Raw genomic sequence first — 26,018 nt, forward strand, 5'->3', positions numbered from 1 at the left:
GCTGTTATACTGCTGAAATTTTCTTGATTAAATTAGTCATCCTTGCTGTCATATAAACTGTGATTTTGCTATTAATTCCCTCCTCAATTCTCTCAAGTTTTTGGTGAAAATTACATCGAGAAACCGCTGTTTCTTTGACGACAATTCTGCTCTTACAAGACAGCACATACTTGCTGCAACTTCCATTGATTTCTATCAAACCTTTGCTGCCATCTACCACAGATCCAAAACTTTCATCCACAGCCCTAAAACTCCACCAAACCACATCCTTAAACTGCACCCAAAATAGCCACAAAACAAGCCTAAACCGTAGCCTAGATCCACCAATCCACCAACCCTTTCGACCATCACCTCTCTCAACCAATACAAGCCTTTAACCCGACAACAAAAGAGAGATCTTAACATCACAGATTTGGCGGGATATACTATGGCATTTGAGGAGGTAATCAATGCTAAATTTGAAGCCTTCGAGGCGCGAATGGAGGATAAGATTCGGATGCTCTTTACCGAACTCAGATTGGGCCGACCACTAAGCCCGAAGAAATCACATCAAGGAGAGAGCTTTGCCCAATTGCACCAAGCTCGAAGATATGACTTCCAAAAGAGGGGAAGCTCTATGACCGACCCTAACTATCCATGCATGAGAGTGGACTTCCCTAGATGGGAAGAAGGAGACCCAATTGGTTGGATCTCGTGCGCGGAGCGATATTTTCGGTACCATAAAATCGCGGATGCATCTATGGTGAAAATTGCAGCTATAAATCTTGAAGGGGATGCTATACAGTGGTTTGACTGGTTTGAACATACTTATGGAGTCCTTTCATGGCAACAATTCAAAGAAGGATTGCTGATCCGCTTCAGACCAACCGATTACGAGAATATTGACAGACAACTAGCAAAGATCCGACAAACCTCTACCATTCAAGACTACCAAACCAGGTTTGAAAAGTAATCTAATCAAACTCATGATTGGTCTCAAAAACAGCTATTGAGGACCTTCATTAAGGGCTTGAAGCCGGAGATCCGAGGAGAAGTTAAAGCGCGACAATCGTATACGCTTATGGCAGCCATCTCTTTCGTACGACATCAAGAGGAGCAATTGAACCATGAAGCTCGGAGGACTAGGGTCGCTCAACCAGTAATATTGAAGCCCTTAGCCCCCCCTACTGTCGACCAAGTTCCTACACCAAAAAGATTAACAAGAGAAGAGCTTCGGGAGCGATATGCGAAGGGGTTATGTTGGCATTGTGACGAGCCGTGGAGCCGTGAGCATCGCTGTAGTAAAGGGGGACTTCTTATGATTGAATCGATAGAAGAAGAGGTCATTGAACATCCAGAATAGAGCCTTGAACATAAAGAAGAAGATGTAGAATAAGAGCCACAACCGACCGAAGTTACGGTACATACACTAGCTGGCTACTCAAACCCGCAAACGATGAAAGTTGGAGGCCTTCTCAAACAACAACTTATCACTGTTCTCATCGACACGGGCAGCACTAATAACTTCCTAAACAGTAAGGTTGATGTCCATATGAACTTACCTATTGAGAATTGCAGCAGGTTTGTCGTTAAGGTCGCCAACGGACGGATTTTGAAGTGTGATCATAGGTGCCCGCAGGTGAAATTGTTGCTGCAGGACCAAGAAATAATTGCATATTTCTTCCTCCTCCCTCTTGATGATCATGAGGCCATACTCAGAATTAAATGGTTGATGACATTAGGTGATATTTCTTGGAATTTTATGTAACTAATTATAAAATTTTACAGTAAGGAGAAACAAGTGATACTGCACGGGAAACGTGAGGGCGACGTAACGATGATTTGCACACAACAAATAGAGAAGGTTTTGCATAAAGCATGCAGGGGCTTTTTGGTACAACTTGAGCAGCAAATTAAAGGAGAGCCAATAGAATTTGAAGATTCAAACCTATTTCCTTTGCTTGCTGAATTTTCAGATATATTTGATGAGCCGCACAACCTACCTCTTAATCGTCGGCATGATCATTGTATAATGATTTTTTCAGTCAAATCTCCAGCAAATGCTCAGCCATATCAGTATCCACATCTCCAGAAGGATGAAATAGAAAGGATTGTAAAAGAGATGCTTAAAACAGGAGTTATTCGGCCATGTTACAGCCCCTACTCTTCACCGGTGCTCCTCATACGAAAGAAGGATGGAATATGGCGATTATGTGTTGATTACCGAGCTCTCAATGGCATAACCATCAAGGATAAATACCCTATTCCAGTAGTAGATGAGTTGCTAGATGAAAGGGAGCACAAATCTTTAAAAAGCTGGACCTTCGATCCGGGTATCATCAAATACGAGTATGCGAAGAAGACATACCGAAAACCACCTTTTGAACACACAACAACCACTATGAATTTTTGCTTTCTTCAAAAGAAGGTGGAATATCTTGGGCATATCATATCAGAGGAAGGTGTGATAGTAGGCCCCTTCAAAATTGGAGCAATGCAAAACTGGCTGACCCCGAGGAACATAAAATTGCTACATGGCTTTCTGGGTTTAACAGGCTACTACTGCAAGTTCATGAAAAACTTTGGAGAGATCAGTGCATCACTTACTTCCTTACTGAAAAAAGATGTCTTCCAATGGTCGGATAGAGCATCCGCTGCCTTAGACAAACTTAAGGCAGCCATGACGACGACGCCGGTGCTAACACTACCAGATTTCAACCGACCCTTCATTATTGAGGCCAACGCATCTGGAGTCGGATTTGGAGCCATTCTCATGCAAGATGGTCGACCACTCACATACACTGGCAAGGCATTATCTCCCTCCCATCAAAATAAGTCAACATATGATAAGGAGATGCTCGCCATTATGCGCACAATAACGAGGTGGAGACCCTACTTGATTGGCCGACGATTTCAAATTAAAACCGACCATAAAAGCCTCAAGTACTTTTTGGAGCGAAAGATATCATCCCCTGAGCAACAAAAATGGGTAACAAAACTTATTGGATTTGATTATGATATAACTTACAAAAAGGGGAAAGAGAATGTTCTTGCAGATGCGCTTTCGCAACTACCCGAGCAAGTTGAAGTTTCGGCCATTTCACTTCCGACCAGCGACTTTCTTAAGGATATTAAGATGGAATGACAGGAAGATTCAGAGACTAGTAAGATTATAAAAAAATTGGATGAAGCACCAAGCCCCATGGCTCATTACAATTGGGACTCAAAAGAATTACACTACAAGGGACGCATTGTGCTTATGATATATTATACTTGCATCTTCACGAGCAGATTTTGGATAAAGTTATTCCATATGCAGGGTACTAAATTGAAAAGGAGTATGGCATATCACCCACAAACCGACGGCCAGACGGAAGTTGTAAATAGGTGCTTGGAGACAGCCCAAAGCCACCCACCAAATATGACTACCCAAGGAGAACTTCAGACTCAACCAAGTGCCATTATTGATCGACGGATCGTGACTCGACGACGACGACCCACTAATGAAGTGCTAATACAGTGGGCGAACCTACCAATAGAAGATGCCACTTGGGAGAACTATGATGACTTGAAGATCAAATTCCTAGAATTCATGAATCATCAGCCTCGAGGACAAGGCTGATTTGGAGAGGGGCGGGTCTGTTAGGACTTTAGCTTGGAGAGTCTTAATTGAGAGGGATATTCATGTAAAACCTACCTAAGCTGACCCCTATTAAAGAGGTGAAGAGGCCGGCTAGGGTTAGGAGGTTGTTTCTTAGAGAAGAATAAGGAGTTGTAAAGGAATAGGAGTCTTGAGTAGGAGTCCTATTAGGAGTTGGTTAGAAGTATGAGTCTTGAGTAGGAGTCCTATTATGAGTTGGTTAGAAAAGGAGTCTTAAGTAAGAGTCCTATTATGAGTTAGGGTTTAGAAGCCTTATAAATAGTCATGTATTCCACCTCTTTTCATAAGCAATAGATGAATCTTTTTTGCAGCCTTTGAGCAGCAACTTGGAGGGAGGAACCCCTATAGAGTTCAAAGGAGGCCGATCCCCTAAAGAGATCAACCCCAAGTTTAGAATCTGCAAGGGTTCTAACATCGTGGTTGCATTTCGTAGGGAAAAAAAGATGAGGTGCTATAGTGGAAGGGAAGAGAAGAAACAAGTAGAGCCCAAGCAGCAATAATGTTGCTATAAGACTTTGTGGAAACTCCATGTCAGATAAATGGACTACATGTCAGAGAAATTTACACAGACCACTATCACTTTAATTGCATTTCAAAGATTTGCTCAATAAAGATTTAGTTTTAGAAATCCGAGCACTGTTTCAAAAAATAACAAACATCCAGAAAGTCAGAGCCAATTACCACCATACCAAGATAGGATTAATGGGAAGGAGCAATACATGTTGAAACAATAATTCATAATTTAAAGCTCGCACCAGTGTCTGTCTGTGGACTGCAATGCAAGAAAAAATCATATAAAAAGTTGGATAGAATATGTCACTTCAAACAAACTAAGAAATCACATAAAGCATAAGCTCATACTATCAGACAAAGTAATTAAGAGAATAGGTATGCATATAAAATGATCTGATCAAGTTATGGTATCTTGTATAGATTTGAACAAGTGGGTCTGACCAAAAGGAAGCTCTAAGACAAATTAATGAGACCATGTCTAAACAGATCATCTCACTGGCAGCCAAAAAGAGCACTATAACATGTACTAATCAGACTACTTCAGGTCAGTTATGAATCAGAATCATTGTATGCAAATTATGCTGCTATTTTTCTGTTACTTTCACATAAGAACGAACAATGTGTGTAAGATAGATCAAAATAGGACTAAATTCATGAATTGTCATATTTCAGGACAATTGTGCATTTTGGAGACAGAGTAGTATCATGTTTTACATAAATGTGAAAGTAGGTGCAGCTAACAAGCTAACAAAGATTACAATTTAGTGTTCTTCGGTTTCAGTTATATTCTCTTAGTTAATCTCACTCTTTTGTAGTAGCTCATTTTTTTCAGGTAAGAAATGATATAAAGAGCCAGATATATGGAAAACCCTTACCATAGAGCTGTCAATTCTCAGAGTTGGCATGTCAGTATTTTGTTTGTCCCATAAACTCTAGCATAGTATATGACAACTTTAAATGTGCCTAGCTCATTGCATTTTGTTTAATTGAGCTGGAAGAACAAAAAATCAAATAGACATGGAATGACATGGTGTGTTAAAGAGCCGCTCCAATTTAGTTTGGTTTAAAACATTCAGAGAGCATCAAGATAATATCTATATATGCAAACATTATAACAGATATGGACTACTTAAGAGATTTAAAATGGCATATGAATGGTGGACAAGAAGATGGTGATGAGGTGGCAAAAGAGGATGGTGAACTGACAATTCAATGCATTTTCATTGATAAAAATCCATATAACAAACTCTTGTTCTCTATAGCCTGCAACTAGACTTCCAAAGACCACAAAAACTAAAAAAAAAATGTAAACAATCACAATGGTATCTATCTAATCAACTAACTGCTGGTAAAATATCCTTCTTAGAAGCTTTTGTTTAAAAGATATATCTCAACCAGAGTCTATTAGATCAAGGAAGATTGATATCTATATCTAATACTAACACAAGATGGGTGGAAAGGAAAAGGAAATTGGGGAAAGAAATTTCTCCTTTAGTAATAAAAGTTTGGGTAGACTCACATCATCATATATGTACAACAAAAGAATGCACCAAGAGCCCCTTCAAAATGTTAAATAAGTACAAAAACAGAATATTATGCCATATACTCAAAGAACTGCTTGAAGGAAGAGTTCAAATATAAAACTCACGAAAGAATATATGCGGAATTTGTAACATCTCCAATTAGTCCCATATCGAAAGTGGGCAAGATTAAGATTAACTTATAAGGGTCTGATCGGTGTACTATTGTCAACTTCAACTTAAGCATTTTGACTAGTGATTTGGGCCAAACGAAGTTGATAGGCCAATTAACCTATCAGGCTCGAGTGGTGACAGAACTCCCTTTAAGAAATGAAACCAAAGTTTGAAACTTTTATAAAGATAGTTTAAGGTAGCAAAAGTTCCACCGGAATCATCATTACTGAGAACAACAACATAAAAGAATAAAAAAAACTAATTTAAACTAACTTAAATTGCACCATGAATGTAATACAAAGAACTCTCATGATGAAACCTTTACCTTTCCTTAGCCAGCTTAAAGAAGTTGGAGATATGACCCCAAAGTATTCTCTGTAAACAACATGAATTTCATCATGAAACTATCAAGCAAAAGAAGTAAAACAATGGCATCATCAGATAATAGAAACTAATTAAACTACACGCTTTATCAAACATAAAATAATAGGAAAATGAGGTAGATCATAATGCTAATGATAAATTTGCATTCATCTTCCTCATTTATCAATGAAAGTGATAAAAAAGTTTGCATCTTTTGATCCTGTTTTTAACTAGAACGACAATGCAATAATTGGACCAACCAAGCAACAGCAATAAATCAACTAGATAGCAATAGAAAAATAATGATGCATTGACCAAACATCAATATGTGAATTATTAAGTGTAGTATGGAGAGAAAAATAAGCAGACTGACCAATTTCATATCAAAATTGATCAATTATTGAACCAAAAATGAAATAAAATGTTAAATTTTACCTCAGCCTTCCAACCTATTCCTTGTGTGATGCTGCAGCTGCTAATGCAAAACGCCGCTTACCATCCAGTGCTGTTAACCTCTATCACCACAACAAGGAAGAAAGAAAGAATAACACGGTGAATAATGTATAAGCAGCTCAGAATTTGTAGTGCAGTGATAACTGAGCCAGTTGCATGAGTCAATAAATCGTGTGCTCTGTTATAATTAAATAGAAATTTTGGCACCTCAAATGTGTGAATGAGTTCCTTGTCATCCCTTAGAGAATCATGAGCTGCAGCCGCTTCAAGAGAAATGGACATCATCCCTCCAACATCCTGCAGAAACAGCCGATCACCATGATGTTAAAAGAGCAAGAAGTCAAGACTCCAAAGTAAGAACCTGAGTAAATGCTAGGATTTTCTCCCTTGTCCGATGTTGAGTTATATTAGAGTAGAACAAAATGCATGTTCTGGTTTCAAAATAAATAAAACAAATGATAGCACCATAATTGCAAAAGTTGTGTACCTGTAGCGTTGTGCTCAAGTTGTTTCTAGCATTGCTAAGAAGCTTAATCTTGTCATCATTCTCGATCAACGTCTGGTATTCTTGGCACAACCTATTTGTTATAACTAAAATAGTTAGCTATATGTCTCGTATGGTATATATAAGAAAGAAAGTAGAACCTAATGTGTATAGGCACATTTTTCAATGGACAAAAAATTTTCACGGATCTGGTTTATTGTTTTCTGACACAAACCCAGTGCATCAATGCCCTTATGTGCCTGCTCAACCTGTAGGAAGAAATGTACATGTTAACACCAATAATTTTAGATACAAAATGACTACTTGATGGTCTGAAGACCACAAAGTTCACAAAAATCATGTGAACACTTCTTCCAAGGTCATAAATGCATCCTCTATGGCCTGGCAAATCTTACCTAGAAATAACACTAAGAAACAGTAATGATTGGCACTAAATTGAATGTCATGATAAACTACCTGCTTCGCTAGCATTGTGCTGAGTTGTGCATCATTTGCCTGGAAGCATAGAAATCAGTGGAAAAAACATTCATCAAAACTTTATATGGTGAAGCATGAATAACAAACGTATATATCCAAGGATTGAAATATCATACCATACCGGAGTTTCGACATTCGCTCGGTACAGTACGATACTATATACCGAGCGGTGTTCTGTTTGGTATACCGCTCGGTGTATATATATATACATATATATATATACATATATATATATATACATATATATATATATACATATATATATATATACATATATAATTTAGCGACGTCGCCTCGTTTATATATATATATCCTTCTCTCACGTGGGGCAACATCGCCTTTTATAAAAATATTTATATATAAAATATATATATATATATATGTATATATATATATGTATGTATATATATATATATATATATGTATATATATATATATGTATGTATATATATATATATGTATATATATATATATGTATGTATATATATATATATGTATGTATATATATATATATGTATGTATATATATATATATATTCCATCCGATAACGGGCGGTCCGTGTACCGGTCAATTGACGGACCGGTAAGTACTGCCCGAAACAAACGGTATTATTTGAAATTGTAATCCTTGTATATAACTATGGTAAGTTCACAAAATATGGGTAAACATCTATAAAGCAGACAACCTTTTCAATTTTCGAAAGCAAAGAAGCACCAAGTCCAACATGACCATAAACAAATTACTGCACCTATTGTGATATATAGTTTTTCACTGAGGTTAAGCAGAAGTGTAGGGAACAGCAAAAGTAGTTTCAGCATAGTATTAGCCATTTTTAATCCATGTCACAGCATAGTAGTTTCAGCATACATACTAGGAGTTCGGAGTACATGCTCCTCTATTCCACAAATTTACCACTACTTATTTTCAGTATTAGGCAACAGACTTTTGTTATACTGCTCCTGTCATTTTCTTATTCAAGATCTCTCCTTTTGAGTTTTGCTAATACAAATTCCTGCTCCGCTAGCTCAAAAAGAGATCGCAAAAATTAATTAGATACTTTCGTGCACCATTTTGAAGGCATCTGAGGCACTGATTAAATCAGCACTGCTTCCCAATAAAATTTGGTTGCGAAACCTAACAAAAACCCGCTCCTGTCAATTTCTTATTCAAGATCTTTCCTTTTGAATTTTGCTAATACAAATTCCTGCTCCGCTAGCACAAAGTGATTGCAAAAATTAATTAGATACTTGGTGCACCATTTTGAAGGCATCTGAGGCACTGATTAAATTAACACTGCTTCCCAGTAAAATTGTTAGAACTCTTACATATTCTAAACTTGGGGTTAATCTCTTTAGGAGATCGGCCTCCTTGGAACTCTATAGGGGTTCCTCCCTCAGAAAAGATTCATCTATTGCTTATAAAAAGAGGAGGAATACATGGCTATTTATAGGGCTTCTAAACCCTAACTCCTAATAGGATTCCTATTCAAGACTCCTACTTCTAACCAACTCCTAATAGGACTCCTACTTAAGACTCCTATTCCCTTACAACTCATAATTCTTCTCTAAGAAACAACCTCCTAACCCTAGCCGGCCTCTTCACCTCTTTAATAAGAGTCAGCTTAGGTAGGTTTTACATGAATGTCCCTCTCAATTAGGACTCTCCTAGCTAGAGTCCTAACAGACCCGCCCTCTTCAAATCAGCCTTGTCCTCAAGGCTGAGATTCCATGAATTCAGGGAACCGGGTCTTCAGCTCCTCATATGGTTCCCATGTGGCGTCTTCAAGTGGTAGATTATTCCAATGCACTAGTACTTCAGTAGAGGGATGTCGGCGACGCATCACGATCCTGCGATCGAGGATAGCTTGTGGTTGGGCTTGAATAACTCCATCCTCAATTGTGTTGGGCAGTTGGATCTAGGGTGACTCGTGTTCTCCTAACTTGGGCTTTAGACATGATACGTGGAAGACAGGGTGAATTTTGGCATCCTCAGGTAATTAAAGTCTGTACGCCACGGCTCCAATACGCTCTGTGATTTGATAGAGCCTATAAAAACGTGGGGATAGCTTCATGGAGGCTCGAGTGTTGATAGAGAGTTGCTTGTATGGTTGTAGGCGAAGATAAACCCGATCTCCCACTGAAAATTCTCTTTCACTTCGTCGTGTGTCGACTTGCTGCTTCATTCTAGCTTGAGCAGTAGAGAGATTATCTTTTAACAGTTGTAAGAGTTTGTTAGGACTCTAGCTAGGAGAGTCCTAATTGAGAGGGACATTCATGTAAAACTGTTAGGACGTTAGCTAGGAGAGTCCTAATTGAGAGGGACATTCTGTTAGGACTCTAGCTAGGAGAGTCCTAATTGAAAGGGACATTCTGTTAGAACTCTAGTTAGGAGAGTCCTAATTGAGAGGGACATTCATGTAGGAGGTTTTTTCTTAGAGAAGAATTAGGAGTTGTAAGGGAATAGGAGTCTTGAGTAGGAGTCCTATTAGGAGTTGGTTAGAAGTAAGAGTCTTAAGTAGGAGTCCTATTAGGAGTTAGGGTTTAGAAGCCCTATAAATAGCCATGTATTCCTCCTCTTTTCTCAAGCAATAGATGAATCTTTTCTGCAGCCTTTGAGCAGCAACTTGGAGGGAGGAACCCCTATAGAGTTCCAAGGAGGCCGATCCCCTAAAGAGATCAACCCCAAGTTTAGAATCTGCAAGGGTTCTAACACCTGGTATCAGAGCAGCGTTCCTGGTGTCTTGCTGCCCTTCCACAGCCATCTATCAACCCTCCACAATCGTCCAAAGCAATTCCCACAATTGCTTAAAAGATCATCGTCGAATTCTGCCATCATCTCCACCACCACGGATCATCCTTTGATCTCCCCGTGAATTGCAACAGGTTCTAGTTTTCTACCTTACTGCTGCTGCAATTTAGTTATCTTTATTTAAAAATCCCAAAAAAATTATTCTTATATTGCTGCATAAACTTTTCGTCATAAAGTTTTCATCTCTACGACGAAAGATACATTGCAGAATTCCAACCGTATAGCACTGTCTGTTTGATCTTGCTACTATGTTTTTTCTATCCAAATCTCCACGAAATTTTATTACATCTTTGACACTTCCTAACAGCAGATTTCCCTTTGGTTTTGTCAAAAAATTATCAATATAAACCATTGATATTTTACATCTAATCTGCTATACTTGAAAATCTTCACCGTAAAATTCCAGCCGCATAGCACTGATTGTTTGATCTTGATACTATGTTGTTTCTATCCAAATCTCTACAAAATTTTTATGATAGCTTTGACACTTCCTAGTAGTATATTTCCCTTTGGTTTCATCAAAAAATTCTTAATATAAACTCTGATCTTTTACGTCCAATCTGCTATACTTAAAAATCTATGCTGCAGAAAATTTCAGCCGCATATTGTTGCATTAACCCATCTATTTGCAATCTTTTTTGAATAAAATTTCTTATACACTTTATAGATCATCTTGGCTTCCATCTAAGATTGATCTATTGAGGAATTCATCTCTAAAACCGATTTTTGTGTTGCTATAAATTTTCATCGTAAACTGCTGAAATTTTTCGACGAGAATTCTGCTATCGCAACTTGCACCAATTTCCTTGCTATTATACTGCCAAAATTTTCTTGATTAAATTAGTCATCCTTACTGTCATATAAACTGTGATTTTATTGTCAATTCCCTCCTTAATTCTCTCAAGTTTTTGATGGAAATTATGTCGAGAAACCGTTGTTTCTTCGACGACAATTCTGCTCTTACAAGACAACACATACTTGCTGCAACTTCCACTGATTTCTCTCAAACCTTTGCTGCCATCTACCACAGATCCAAAACTTTCATCCACAGCCCTAAAACTCCACAAACCACACCCTCAAACTGCACCCAAAACAGCCACAAAACAAGCCTAAATCGTAGCCTACATCCACCGATCCACCAACCCTTTCGACCATCACTTCTCTCAACCTATACATGCCTTTAACCTGACAACAAAAGAGAGATCTTAACATCATAGATTTGGAGGCATATACTATGGCATCTAAGGAGGCAATCGATGCTAAATTTGAAGCCTTGGAGGTGCGAATGGAGGATAAGATTCGGACGCTCTTTACTGAACTCAGATTGGGTCGACTACTAAGCCCGAAAAAATCATATCACGGAGAGAGCTTTGCCCAATTGCACCAGGCCCGAAGAGATGAGTTCCAAGGGAGGGGAGGCTCTATGATCGATCCCAACTATCCACGCATAAGGGTGGACTTTCCTAGATGGGAAGAAGGAGACCCGATTGGTTGGATCTTGCATGCGGAGCGATATTTTCGGTACCACAAAACCGCGGATGCATCTATGGTGAAAATTGCAGCTATACATCTTGAAGGGGATGCTATACAGTGGTTTGACTGGTTTGAACATACTTATGGAGTCCTTTCATGGCAACAATTCAAAGAAGGACTGCTGATCCGCTATTGACCAACTGATTACGAGAATATTGACGGACAACTAGCAAAGATCCGACAAACCTCCACCATTCAGGAGTACCAAACCAGGTTTGAAAGGTTATCTAATCAAACTCTTGATTGGTCTCAAAAACAACTATTGAGGACCTTTATTGAGGGCTTGAAGCCGGAGATCCGAGGAGAAGTTAAAGCGCGACAACCGTACACGCTTATGGCAACCATCTCTTTCGCACGACATCAAGAGGAGCAATTGAACCATGAAGCTCGAAGGACTAGGGTCACTCCTCAACCAGTAATATTGAAGCCCTTAGCCCCCCCTACTGTTGACCGAGTCCCTGCACCAAAAAGGTTGACAAGAGAAGAGCTTCAAGAGCGATCTGCGAAGGGGTTATGTTGGCATTGCGACGAGCCGTGGAGCCATGAGCATCGCTGTAGTAAAGGGAGACTTTTTATCATTGAACCAGTAGAAGAAGAGGCCATTGAACATCCTGAAGAGAGCATTGAACATAAAGAAGAAGATGCAGAAGAAGAGCCACAACTGACCGAAGTTACGGTACATGCACTAGCCGGCTACTCAAACCCGCAAATGATGAAGGTTGGAGGCCTTCTCAAACAACAACTGATCACTGTTTTCATCGACACGGGCAGAACTAATAATATCCTAAATAGTAAGGTTGCTATCCGAATGGCATTACCTATCGAGAATCGTTGCAGGTTTGATGTTAAGGTCACCGACAGACGGATTTTGAAGTGTGATCGTAGGAGCCCGCAGGAGAAACTATTGCTGCAGGACCAAGAGATAATTGCAGATTTCTTCCTTCTCCCTCTTGATGATCATGAGGCCATGCTCAGAATTAAATAGTTGACAACATTAGGTGATTTTTCTTGGAATTTTATGAAACTAATTATGAAATTTTACAGTAAGGAGAAACAGGTGATACTGCACGGGAAACGTGGGGGCGACGTAACGATGATTTGCACACAACAAATGAAGAAGGTTTTGCATAAAGCATGTAGTGGCTTTTTGGTACAACTTGAGCATCAAACTAAGGGAGAGCCAACAAAATTGGAAGATCCAAATCTACTTCCTTTGCTTGCTGAATTTTCAGATATATTTGACGAACTACGCAACCTACCTCTTACCCGTCGGCATGATCATTGTATAACGATTCTTCCAGGCCAATCTCCAGCAAATGCTCGGCCATATCAGTATCCACATCTCTAGAAGGATGAAATAGAAAGGATTGTAAAAGAGATGCTCAAAACAGGAGTTATTCGGCCATGTTGTAGCCCCTACTCTTCACCGGTGCTCCTCATGCGAAAGAAGGATGGAATATGGCGATTATGTGTTGATTACTGAACTCTCAATGGCATAACCATCAAGGATAAATATCCTATTCCAGTAGTAGATGAGTTGCAAGATGAAAGGGTGCACAAATCTTTACAAAGCTGGACCTTCGATCCGGGTATCATCAAATACGAGTATGCGAAGAAGACATACCGAAAACCACCTTTTGAACACACAATAACCACTATGAATTTTTGCTTTCTTCAAAAGAAGGTGGAATATCTTGGGCATATCATATCAGAGGAAGGTGTGGCAGTAGACCCCTTCAAAATTGGAGCAATGCAAAATTGGCTGACCCCGAGGAACATAAAATTGCTACATGGCTTTCTGGGTTTAACAGGCTACTACTACAAGTTCGTGAAAAACTATAGAGAGATCAGTGCACCACTTACTTCCTTTCTGAAAAAAGATGTCTTCCAATGGTCGGACAGAGCCTCCGTTGCCTTCGACAAACTTAAGACAACCATGACGACGACGCCGGTGCTAACACTACCAGATTTCAACCGACCCTTCATTATTGAGGCCGACGCATCTGGAGTCGGAATTGGAGCAATTCTCATGCAAGATGGTCGACCACTCGCATACACTAGCAAGGCATTATCTCCCTCCCATCAAAATAAGTCAACATATGATAAGGAGATGCTCGCCATTGTGCGCGCAGCAACGAGGTGGAGACCCTACTTGATTGGTCGACGATTTCAAATTAAAACCGACCATAAAAGCCTTAAGTAATTTTTGGAGCGAAAGATATTTTCCCCTGAGCAGCAAAACTGGGTAACAAAACTTCTTGGATTTGATTATGAAATAACTTACAAAAAGGGGAAAGAGAATGTTCTTGCAGATGCGCTTTCGCAGCTACCCGAGCAAGCTGAAGTTTTGGCCATTTCACTTCCGACCAGCAACTTCCTTGAGGATATTAAGATGGAATGGCAGGAAGATTCAGAGACTAGTAAGATTATAAAAAAATTGGAGGAAGCACCAAGCTCCGTAGCTCATTACAATTGGGACTCAAAAGAATTACACTATAAGAGTACTAAATTGAAAAGGTGTATGGCATATCACTCACAAACCGATGGCCAGACAGAAGTTGTAAATAGGTGCTTGGAGATAGCCCAAAGCCACCCACCAAATATGACTACCCAAGGAGGACTTCAGACTCAGCCAAGTGCCATTATTGATCGACGGATTATGACTCGACGACGACGATCCACTACTGAATTGCTAATACAGTGGGCAAACCTACTAAAAGAAGATGCCACTTTGGAGAACTATGATGACTTGAAGATCAAATTCCCAAAATTCATGAATCGTCAGCCTCGAGGACAAGGCTGATTTGAAGAGGGCGGGTTTGTTAGGACTCTAGCTAGGAGAGTCCTAATTGAGAGGGACATTCCTGTAAAACTGTTAGGACGTTAGCTAGGAGAGTCCTAATTGAGAGGGACATTCTGTTAGGACTCTCCTAGCTAGAGTCCTAATTGAGAGGGACATTCTGTTAGGACTCTAGTTAGGAGAGTCCTAATTGAGAGGGACATTCATGTAGGAGGTTTTTTCTTAGAGAAGAATTAGGAGTTGTAAGGGAATAGGAGTCTTGAGTAGGAGTCCTATTAGGAGTTGGTTAGAAGTAAGAGTCTTAAGTAGGAGTCCTATTAGGAGTTAGGGTTTAGAAGCCCTATAAATAGCCATGTATTCCTCCTCTTTTCTCAAGCAATAGATGAATCTTTTCTGCAGCCTTTGAGCAGCAACTTGGAGGAAGGAACCCCTATAGAGTTCCAAGGAGGCCGATCCCCTAAAGAGATCAACCCCAAGTTTAGAATCTGCAAGGGTTCTAACAGAGTTTATCCCTATTAATCAATTCTTGGTCAACCTAATCTACCTTGGCCGAGCCAATTACATACTTTGGAATCACAGGGGCTGGTCGACCATACAATGCTTTATAAGGGGCACATTTTGTAGATGAATGATATGTAGTATTATACCACCATTCGACCCAAGGAAGCCATTTCGCCCACTCTTTTGGTCGGTCGCTAGCGAAACACCGGAGGTACGTCTCTAAGCACCTATTTACCACCTCTGTTTGGCCGTCAGTTTGTGGATGATACGCTGTGCTCATCTTGAGTTTGGTGCCTTGTAACTGAAATAACTCGGTCCAAAATTTACTAGTGAAGATCCTGTCACGATCACTTACGATGGACCTTGACATCCCATGCAGTTTAACAATATTTTCTATGAAAATCTGGGCAATACTAGCAGTAGTGTAGGGATTTCTCACAGCACAAAAATGAACATATTTCGTAAGTCGATCAACCACCACGAGAATCATGCTTTTACCCTTGGAAGATGGCAGCCCTTCAATGAAGTCCATGGAGATGTCAGTCCACACTGAGTCTGGTATGGGTAGTGGTTGTAGCTTCCCTGGATTTGCCACCGTTTCACCCTTGTGCTGTTGACATACATCACATTGTGCCACATATTCAGCAATAATTTTTTTCATCCATCTCCAATAAAAATTTTGCTTCACTCTTTTGTAGGTTCTTAGGAATCCAGAGTGCCCTGCTAAAGGTATGGAGTGTATTTCATGTAAGATGATTGTGATGCAAGGGGAGTCAGGTATAAGCACAATACGACCTTTGTAGCGTAGATCCCTCGAATCCCAAGTGTAGTGGGCTATTGCACTTGGAACCTCCTCCAATTTTTTTATGATGTTGCTGATCTCTGGATCCTTCTTCCATTCTTCCTTAATGTCCTCGAGGAGACCAGTGGTAGGAAGGGAGATGGCTGAAACCTTAGCTTGTTCAGGTAGCCGTGAGAGTGCATCTGCAACAACGTTTTCTCTCCCCTTTTTTGTAAATAATTTCATAATCAAATCCACGAAGTTTGGTTACCCATTTTTGCTGCTCAGGGGATGATATCTTTTGCTTCAAAAAGTACTTGAGGCTTTTATGGTCAGTTTTAATTTGAAATCGCCGGCCGATCAGGTAGGGTCTCCACCTCGTTCCTGCGTGTACAATGGCGAGCATCTCCTTATCATATACTGACATGTTTTGATGGGAGGGAGATAATGCCTTGCTAGTGTATGCGAGTGGTCGACCATTTTGCATGAGAACGGCTCCAATTCCGACTCCAGATGCGTCGACCTCAATGATGAAGGGTCTATTGAAATCTGGTAGTGCAAGCACCGGCGTCGTTGTCATGGCTGCTTTAAGTTTGTCGAAGGCAGCAGAGGCTTTGTCTGACCATTGGAAAGCATCTTTTTTCAGTAAAAAAGTGAGTGGTGCATTGATCTTCCCATAGTCCTTAACAAATTTTCGGTAGTAGCCCGTTAGTCCAAGGAACCCCCGCAGTAATTTCACGTTTGTACGTTTCGGCCAGCCTTGCATTGCCTCAATTTTTGTTGGGTCTACCGCCACTCCTTCTGATATTATATGCCCAAGGTACTCTACTTTTTGCTAGAGAAAGCTACACTTTGGTTGCTTAACAAAAAGAGTATTCTCCCGAAGGATCGTCAAAACAATCCGTAAATGCTGAAAGTGAGTCTCAAGAGAAGGGTTGTAAACGAGAATATCATCAAAAAATACCAGCATAAATTTACGAAGAAAGCTCCAAAAAATATCGTTCATGAGACTTTGAAAGGTTGAAGGAGCATTAGTGAGTCCAAAAGGCATTACCAAGAATTCATAATGGCTATCATGTGTGCGAAATGCAGTTTTTGGAATGTCATCGTCACATACCTGAATTTGGTGGTAACCGGATCGGAGGTCCAACTTCGTGAAGACTCGAGCTCCTTTCAATTCATCAAGAAGTTCATCCACCACTGGTATTGGGTACTTGTCCTTGACGGTGATACCATTTAAAGTTCGGTAGTCGATGCACATCCGCCAAGTTTCGTCCTTCTTGCGTACATAACCCCTTCGCAGATCGCTCCCGAAGTTCTTCTCTTGTCAACCTTTTTGGTGTAGGGACTCGGTTGATAGTAGAGGGGGTTGAGGGCTTCAGTATTATAGGTCGAGGAGTGATCCTAGTCCTCCGGGCTTCATGGTTCAATCGCTCCTTTTGAAGTCGTGCGAAAGAGATGGCTATCATAAGCGTGTATGGTTGTCGCGCTTTAACTTCTCCCCGGATCTCCGGCTTCAAGCCCTCAATGAAGGTCCCCAATAGCTATTTTTCAGACCAATCACGAGTTTGATTAGATAACCTTTCAAACCTGGTTTGGTACTCCTGAATGGTGGAGGTTTGTCGGATCTTTGCTAGTTGTCCATCAATGTTCTCGTAATCGGTTGGTCTGAAGAGGATCAGCAGTCCTTCTTTGAATTGTCACCATGAAAGGACTCCATAAGTGTGTTCAAACTAGTCAAACCACTGTATGGCATCCCCTTCAAGATGTATAGCTGTAATTTCCACCATGGATGCATCCGCAGTTTTATGGTACCGAAAATATCGCTCCGCGCGCGAGATCCAACCAATTGGGTCTCCTTCTTCCCATCTAGGGAAGTCCACTCTCATGTGCGAATAGTTGGGGCGGTCATAGAGCCTCTCCTCTCTTGGAAGTCATCTCTTTGGGCATGATGTGATTGGTTAGAGCTCTCTCCTTGATGTGATTTCTTCGGGCTTGGTAGTAGGCCCAAACTAAATTCGGTAAGGAGAGTCCGAATCTTATCCTCCATTCGTGCCTCAAAGGCTTCAAATTTAGTATTGATTGCCTCTTCACATGCCATAGTATATGACTCCAAATCTGTGATATTAAGATCTCTCTTTTGTTGATGGGTTAAAGGCATGTATAGGTTGAGAGAAGTGATGGTTTAAAGGGTTGGTGGATTGGTAGATGAAGGCTGCGGTTTAGGTTTGTTTTGTGGCTTTTTTGGGTGCAGTTTGAGGGTGTGGTTTGGTGGAGTTTTAGGGCTGTGGATGAAAGTTTTCGATCTGTGGTGGATGACAGCAAAGGTTTGATAGAAATCAATGAAAGTTTGCTACAGAATTGTGTTGTCTTGTAAGAGCAGAATTATCGTCGAAGAAACAGCGGTTTTTTGACGAAATCTCCACAAAAAAATTAACAGATTTGAGGAGGGAATTGACATTAATATCTTAGTTTATATGACAGAGAAAATATAGTATTAAGATCAAACAAACAGTGCTATGCGGTTGAAATTCTACAATGTATCTTTCGTTGTAGAAATGAAAACTTTGTGACGAAAAGTTTATGCAGTAATATAGGAACAAATTTTTTTTTTTTTTTTTTTTTCGGATAAGGATAACTAAATTGCAGTAGTAGTAAGGTAGGAAACCAGAACTTGTTGCAATTCACGGGATGATCCGCGGTGGTGGAGATGATGGCAAAATTTGGCGACGATCTTTTAAGCAATTGTGGGAATTGCTTTGGGCGGCTGTGGAGGGCTGATGGATGGCTATGGAAGGCCATCAAGATGCCAAGAACGCTGCTCTGATACCAGGTGTTAGAACCCTTGCAGATTCTAAACTTGGGGTTGATCTCTTTAGGGGATCGGCTTCCTTGGAACTCTATAGGGGTTCCTCCCTCCAAGTTGCTGCTCAAAGGCTGCAGAAAAGATTCATCTATTGCTTATGAAAAGAGGAGGAATACATGGCTATTTATAGGGCTTCTAAACCCTAACTCCTAATAGGATTCCTACTCAAGACTCCTACTTCTAACCAACTCCTAATAGGACTCCTACTTAACTTCTATTCCCTTACAACTCATAATTTTTCTCTAAGAAACAACCTCCTAACCCTAGCCGGCCTCTTCACTTCTTTAATAAGAGTCAGCTTAGGTAGATTTTACATGAATGTCCATCTCAATTAGGACTCTCCTAGAGTCCTAACAAAAATTCGGTTATCAAACCTAACAAAAACCCTTCTTTTGCCATTGAAACCGTCGTTATCTTTCTTTTTTCGTTGTTTCGACCGAATAGACTTTAATCACTTGAAGGACTCCAAAGGGTTTATCAAGTAAAAAAACTGATCATTATTCTCGGCCATTGTTCTTTGTCCTACATAAAGAAAACAAATTTCGAAACCTCGCTGCATCCTGCGAGTTCTTGGAAGAACAAGAAGAAGAAGTGGGCGGGGGGGGAATAACCGAGTGACGCGACCCTAACCTGTTGACGGGAGAGGTAGTCGGCTTTGATGGAGGCGATGGAAACGAGGAGGTCCTGGAGGGGGAGGATCTTGGCCACCTCGCGGACGGCGGCCTGCTTCGCCTCAATACCCAGATATTCCATCTCCATATTCTCAGCTGCCGCCGGATCCGATCGATCCCCAAGCACACTTCCCCCGGTTCCTTCTCAAACTCCTCCCTTCTCTTCCAAGTTCTTCCTTCTTCTTGTGGTTTGAATCTCCGATCCGCCTTCGTCTCGCTCGTCGATATGGGAGTGGAAATGGGGTGCGGGGGATTTGACTAACTCCCTCGTTCCCTTTGCGGTAAGAGTTCCCTCCTATGACTCGTATGAATCGGTCACCACAAGTAAACGGCTTCGTATTGGTTGTCACGCAGTGGGGCCAACTTCCCCTGTTCGAAGAACCGTCCGAGCGGTCGACACTCAACTTGGCTCACGCAACGATTTATAGACACACACACATTATATATATATATATAAGCAGAATCGAGAATCGAACTAATTCAAATCAGAATCAGTACTATGCGATTCGATTTCTGGTTCAATTCTGAGCCAAGTGAAAAAAGAAAAAAAAAAAAAGGGTCAAATGACCATTGCAACGAGCAAACGGTCAATGGAACTAACGAGAGAATCAATGACAGTTCCAGTTTGAAATTAAAATTAGAATTAGAATCATTTGGGATCGATTCAATTTTGATTTCATTTTTTATAGAATTAAAATCGATACTATCAAGAGAGAGAGAGATCATATACCTTCAGGGCATTCGAAAGAATGATATCAAATCGAGATCAATGATTTTAAAAATAATATTTCTTTGTTTTCTTAAGATGAATAATTTTATTATCGTTAAAGAGAGCTTCAAGATTTTCTTCTTTCATGGATCGAGTTATGATAAGCTTCTCACTTCTGTACTCATGTCGTATAATCTTCTTTAGTATTTAGCCTTGATGTGGATAGTACGATATTTGGATTACCACCAAACTTATTATAGATTTAGTTTAACTTTGAAGTTCATATATATAATTATTTCTATCAGACAAACAATGTCATACGAGTGAGTTTTGTTGTCTTAGAATACGTGAGCATCAAAGCTATAATAAATATATCGAGTAAGACAACTTTCATAATTTTTAAATATATTTTTTTAAATCTCAAAAATACTTTACAAAGGTTGTCATGTATTTTTTTCACCCAATTCAAAACCGATTTTTGACTAACCGTTTACAGTGTTTTGGGTTGAGTTTTATCCATAAAAATATTATAAAATTTTTAAAAACACTATATAGTTTTTAAAAATATTATATGTATTTTTTTTCAAAAACAATATATAGTGTTTTGTTTCAAAAATATTATGATATCAATATTTAGTTCAAAAATATTATTTTAAAAAATACTGCATAGCATTTTTATTTTAAAAACTATATATTATTTTGAAAATGCTATACAGTGTTTTTGAACTAGTCTTATAATGTTTTTATGGTTAAAAATTAACTCATAAAATATTGTAAATAGTTGACGGAAAAAATTTTTGGTTTGGATGAAAAAAAAAAATTTGAAGGAATATTTTTGGAACATTAGAAACAGGAAGTGATTATTTGAGAAATTTGAAAACGAATATCATAAAAATATATTTTTCGGACGATCATTTGGCCTTTTGCTTTCAGAACCACGACAATGGCCACCATGTAACTTGTCCTACGACATAAAGCACCCGAAAGAGAGAGCAATGCATCTCAGACACAGCAAGCTGAGAACTCTCCTCCGTGGCCACGGCCGAAGTCACTCGAAGGCTATCTGGCGTCTTTAAATGCATGAAAGGTTGCAGGAAGAACAATTCTCAACATGTAGGTGCTGGTTGGTTGACTTAAGTATTTTCCTCTCTTTCCATAGGTTATATTTGTACAGATAATATTCTTACATTTCCATTCTGTATCGATTCCTCTTCATGAAAGTGTAAATGTACATTAGGCCCAGCTGAAATCCACCGAGGTATTTGTTTCATCATTCTACCTAATTACTTCTCTTTTTTTTTTTTTTTTTTTTTCTTCTTCCTAAATGCTTCAAGCTTATCCAAAGCTCCCTTCCAAAAGAAAGGGTCCACCAACTCAGACGAATTAAAAGTCCAGTTGGATCATGCTATCTGTTTTATACTCTTTTCGATGTTGTTTGTCTATGTTTTCTCCATCTTGGAGTTTGATCTCTATATAATTTTGACTAGTGGTTGTAAATCAAATTTGGTTTTACAAATATGTGTGTGATCTGTTAATGCTGAGATATGGGACTCCAGTGGTTGGTATACATCAAACACTATCACGTAGGAACTATACAAATCCTAATTTATTGGAGAAAAAGAACTAAACATTTTGTTGGTCCAGCCACAAGAGTTGCTCAAACTTCTTTATGATTATGGTCAAGATCTCCCGTGAATACAACCTCAACAATAATCAAGATCTCTCCAATTACATGAGGAAATATCATACATCTATTAAAGAAGATCATTCTCTGTTGAGAAAAATTCTCTCTTCTAATATGTATAAATAGGGAGTATTATGTATTGTTTCCATCTCAATGCAATCTTCTTCTTTGTATTTCATTTCTATTATGGTATCAGAGCTCTCGCTGTGAAATCCACTTCTAAACATCTCGAAGTAGATCCATCTCCCTGTCGGACTCCACAGAATCTCAGCTCTTCTCCTACTGCCTCGTGGACCGCGACTCCATATCAATCGCTCCCCCCTCCATCATTGCTCTCGCCGTGACTGCACCCGGCGTCGCCATCAGGTGCGACATTTTTCCTGGGCGAAAAGCGTCAGCAATAGTGGCATCTTCCTCTATCGAGCTCTTATCATTGTAGCGTTTTCCAAAGACGTTCTCTAGGATTGTTGCGTCGGGCTCCTTCGAAGTTGAACAAGGGCCACCATGTTGCGCCCTCTTCTCCTCCCTACGTCGGCGGCATTCTTTACTGTCGCCTTTCCTCTGCCTCTTCCTGCAGAAGCAGAGCCAATGCAGCCTCGCAACTGCTCCCCGGCCAACGACCTCTCCTCCTCGTTCCCGTATCTCGCTCGAGCGAGAAGTGCCGCTGCCATTGTCCTTGCTGCACAGCCATCATTGCCTTCCTGCAGTAGCAAGAATGATTGTATTTTTTCTTCAACGATCGACACGGGAGTGTCTAATTTACTATAATATGATCATATGAACCTTAATTATGATATGGTATTTTTTTCAGCCAACAATGATGCCTTATAATCTTTAACTTAGCCCACTCAAATATGACAGCTCATAAGCATATTCCCTGCACAAAGTTAAAGCTATTTCAAGGTGCTTTTCTTCATGACAAAGGAATGCATTAAAGGAGTTGGTTAGTAGTTATAAACACTTAATTTCGAAATTTTCTATGTATGAAGGGTTGTTTCATGTACTAGTATTTATTTTAGTGTTTAGGACTTAGAAAGAACTTTAGAAACTAATAATATCTTGGCAAAAGCTCTCTTGGAGAACTCCCTTAAACTATGTATCTCTTGGATACATCCTTGAGTGGTGAGTCTTTTGATTTCTGTTATGTATCCTCGTTTATAATCCTTGGGGTGGTGAATTTCTGTATCCCTTTGTGATTTTAACTTGGTGGTGAACTATTTTTCGATCTTCTTTAAGTTTTATCATGAGTTCATGTATTTTCTATTCAAAACACTCATTCCAATAAATACAATTGTACCGTGACTTTTCTTTAAGAGTTTGTCTTTGTCTACTATGACATTTTCTATATGAGAAACTATTGCATCAGTTTTCTTTCGAAATCCATTTTGCATTTTACCTTCCTTGGTATCAGTTTGGTATCAGAGCTAAAGGCTAGATATCATGGTAAGATAGAATGGAAAAGATATAGTTGGAGATGTTAGGATCAAGAGCACTAAGAGGGGGGGGGGGTGAATTAGTGTAGCGGAAATCTTTCAACGATAAAACACGTTCGAACGATAAAAACGATTTCGGTGTGAAAGCCGATTCTAAGATTACTTTAACTTAAGATCAAGCGAGATGACATTAAAATCAATCTATGAAGGCAGTTTGTAGTTATGATGAAAACCAGAATATAAGCGCAAATTGAAATACGACGTTCGTACGAAGAAGTTGATTTACGTCTAAATGCTGATTCGTAAATCACTTGATTAGGCGAGATGTAGTTTAAGCAAGGATATAAAGGCAGTTTGCAGTTATGATTGAAATTAAAACGTAAACACAAACTGAAATATGATGATCGTACGAAAAAAACAGATTTACGTCTAAACGCTGATTCGGAAAGTGCAAAGCTTGAAACCCGATCGTATATGCGCAGAAAGCAGTAAGCTTTAGAGGAGGTTTGCAGTAAAGATAATATGCTAAAAGTAAATGCAAACTGAGATTTAGAGTGGTTCAGTCAATCTTGACCTACTCCACTTTTGGCTTCCTCCACCGACGAGGTCACCGACGTCAACTAGAGGCCTTCCTTCAATAGGCGAAGGCCAACCACCCTTTTATAGTTTCGCTCCTTTTGACGGGCTTAGGAGACAACCCTTACAGAATTTTCTCTCCTCTCTTTACAACTCAGAACTTGGAAGAACAGAGGGAGAAGAACTTTTGGCCTTTACAACAATTTTGAGCTCTAAAAATCACAGAAAAAGATCAAGATTTCGGTGTAAGTTCATGCTCTTTCAGTGCTGAATGGGTGGGGTATTTATAGGCCTCAACCCAGTTCAAATTTGGAGCTCAAAACTGTCAATTCCTGGAATTCCGGGATCAGGCGGTTGCACCTCCTAACTGGAGCGGTTGCACCGCCTGGCAGAGCTCGAAGACTGAGCCTCTGGGCGGTGCTACCTCCTATCAGGGGTGGTTGCACCTCCTGACAGAGCTCGAAGACCGAGCTCAGGCGGTTGCACCTCTTGACTGGGGCGGTTGCACCGCCTGGCAGAGTTCGAAGACCGAGCTCAGGCGGCCACCTCTTGTCAGGGGAGGTTGCACTGCCCAGTCTCGCTCGGAGACTGAGCCCAGGCGGTGCCACCGCCTGGCCGGAACGGTTGCACCTCCCAGTCTCACTCGGATACTGAGCCCAGGCGGTGCAACCTCCTGCCTTGGGCGGTTCAACCGCCTAGCAGAAATCAGGGTCTGAATGGGTTGATCCATTCGACCCAATTTGGGTTTTTCAAGGGCTCAATTGCCCCAAGATTAAGTTAATGGGATCACCTCCCATTTTCAACTTAATCAATGTACTAACTACGATTTTTCCTAAGACATTTACTGCAACTTGCTCCGGTGCGTCAATCGCTTCTTCCGACGAGCTTCCGACGAACTTCCGTCGATCATCCGACGAACCCTCGGTGATGCTCCTGCGGACTTCCGGCAAACTCCTGGACTTGCGATGATTCACTTGGCGAGTTTCGACGAGCTTCTTTTGGCAAGCTTATGGACTTCTCGGATTTGTTCTCGTAGAACCTCCGACGACTGTCCGAACTTCCGTCGAACTCTCGAACTCCCAACGTGATCATTGTCTTGACTCCGGTGCAACTTCTGCTGCATGTCTTACTTTCATCGTAGTTAATCCTGCACACTTATCTCAACATATAGATTAGATAACAAATGACAATTGACTTCATCATCGAAATCCGAGATTCAATAGGAGAAGGTAGCGATCATGAAAATGATGCTGAGTCGTTGAGACTGCAACTACGAAAATTTCTACGTAGTCTACAAGAAAAGAATGAAATAATCAAAGAACTTGAAAGTAGACAAAACCAGCATGAAAATGATGTCCATGAATATACTTCTAATGAAGATATACCTCTTCTCCCAAGGGAGTCGAGAAGATGTTGGATAAGAAATAGAGTCGAAGACGAGTGGCAGAATAAATATAACCGCAGATTGGAGATTTCAGAGTTTGAAGGTAAAATAAATGTTGATGACTTTATCGATTGGATTAATATAGTAGAAAGAATTTTTGATTTTCATGAACCACCAGAATAAAAGAAGGTCAAACCTGTGGCACTAAAACTTAGACGGAATATATTTTTTTGGTAGAAAAATCTGAAGAAACAAAGAGAACGTGAGGGGAAGAGTAAGATCGTGACATGGGAAAAAATGAAAAGGGAGCTAAGAAAATATTTACTTGACAATTATTGGTAAGAGATCTTTCTCAAAATCCATGATTTTAAACAAAAAGATCTTAGTGTGGAAGAGTACATTGCAGAATTCGATAACATAATGTTAAAAGGAGAGCTTGTGGAACCAAAAGAGCAAATCATTGCAAGATTCTTAGGAGGTCTGAAGTATGAGATTGCTAAAGTTGTTCAACTACAGCCATATTGGTCTTTAAATGATGTAAACAAACTGGCATTAAAAGTTAAAAAACAACAGAAGTTTGAAAAGAGTTCTCGGTACGACTCAAAAGAAAGCTATACAAAAGGAGGA

The 26,018-nt window shown here is 39.9% G+C and overlaps 1 protein-coding gene across 1 annotated transcript; it reads right to left on the reverse strand.

The window, feature by feature from the left end:
* Positions 1-4,286: 4,286 nt before the first annotated feature.
* Positions 4,287-19,874, reverse strand: LOC108953220 (exocyst complex component SEC6). The gene is made up of 8 exons (XM_065153113.1): positions 19,565-19,874; positions 7,625-7,663; positions 7,326-7,416; positions 7,151-7,254; positions 6,871-6,960; positions 6,646-6,725; positions 6,173-6,222; positions 4,287-4,412 (listed from the first exon to the last, which is right to left on the reverse strand). Exons 1-6 carry the CDS (start codon positions 19,691-19,693, stop codon positions 6,660-6,662), a joined length of 519 nt encoding a protein of 172 aa, XP_065009185.1. The 5' UTR covers positions 19,694-19,874; the 3' UTR covers positions 4,287-4,412; positions 6,173-6,222; positions 6,646-6,659.
* Positions 19,875-26,018: the final 6,144 nt, after the last annotated feature.

This window comes from Musa acuminata, chromosome BXJ3-6 (genome assembly GCF_036884655.1).
Source record: "Musa acuminata AAA Group cultivar baxijiao chromosome BXJ3-6, Cavendish_Baxijiao_AAA, whole genome shotgun sequence".
Lineage (NCBI taxonomy): Eukaryota > Viridiplantae > Streptophyta > Magnoliopsida > Zingiberales > Musaceae > Musa > Musa acuminata.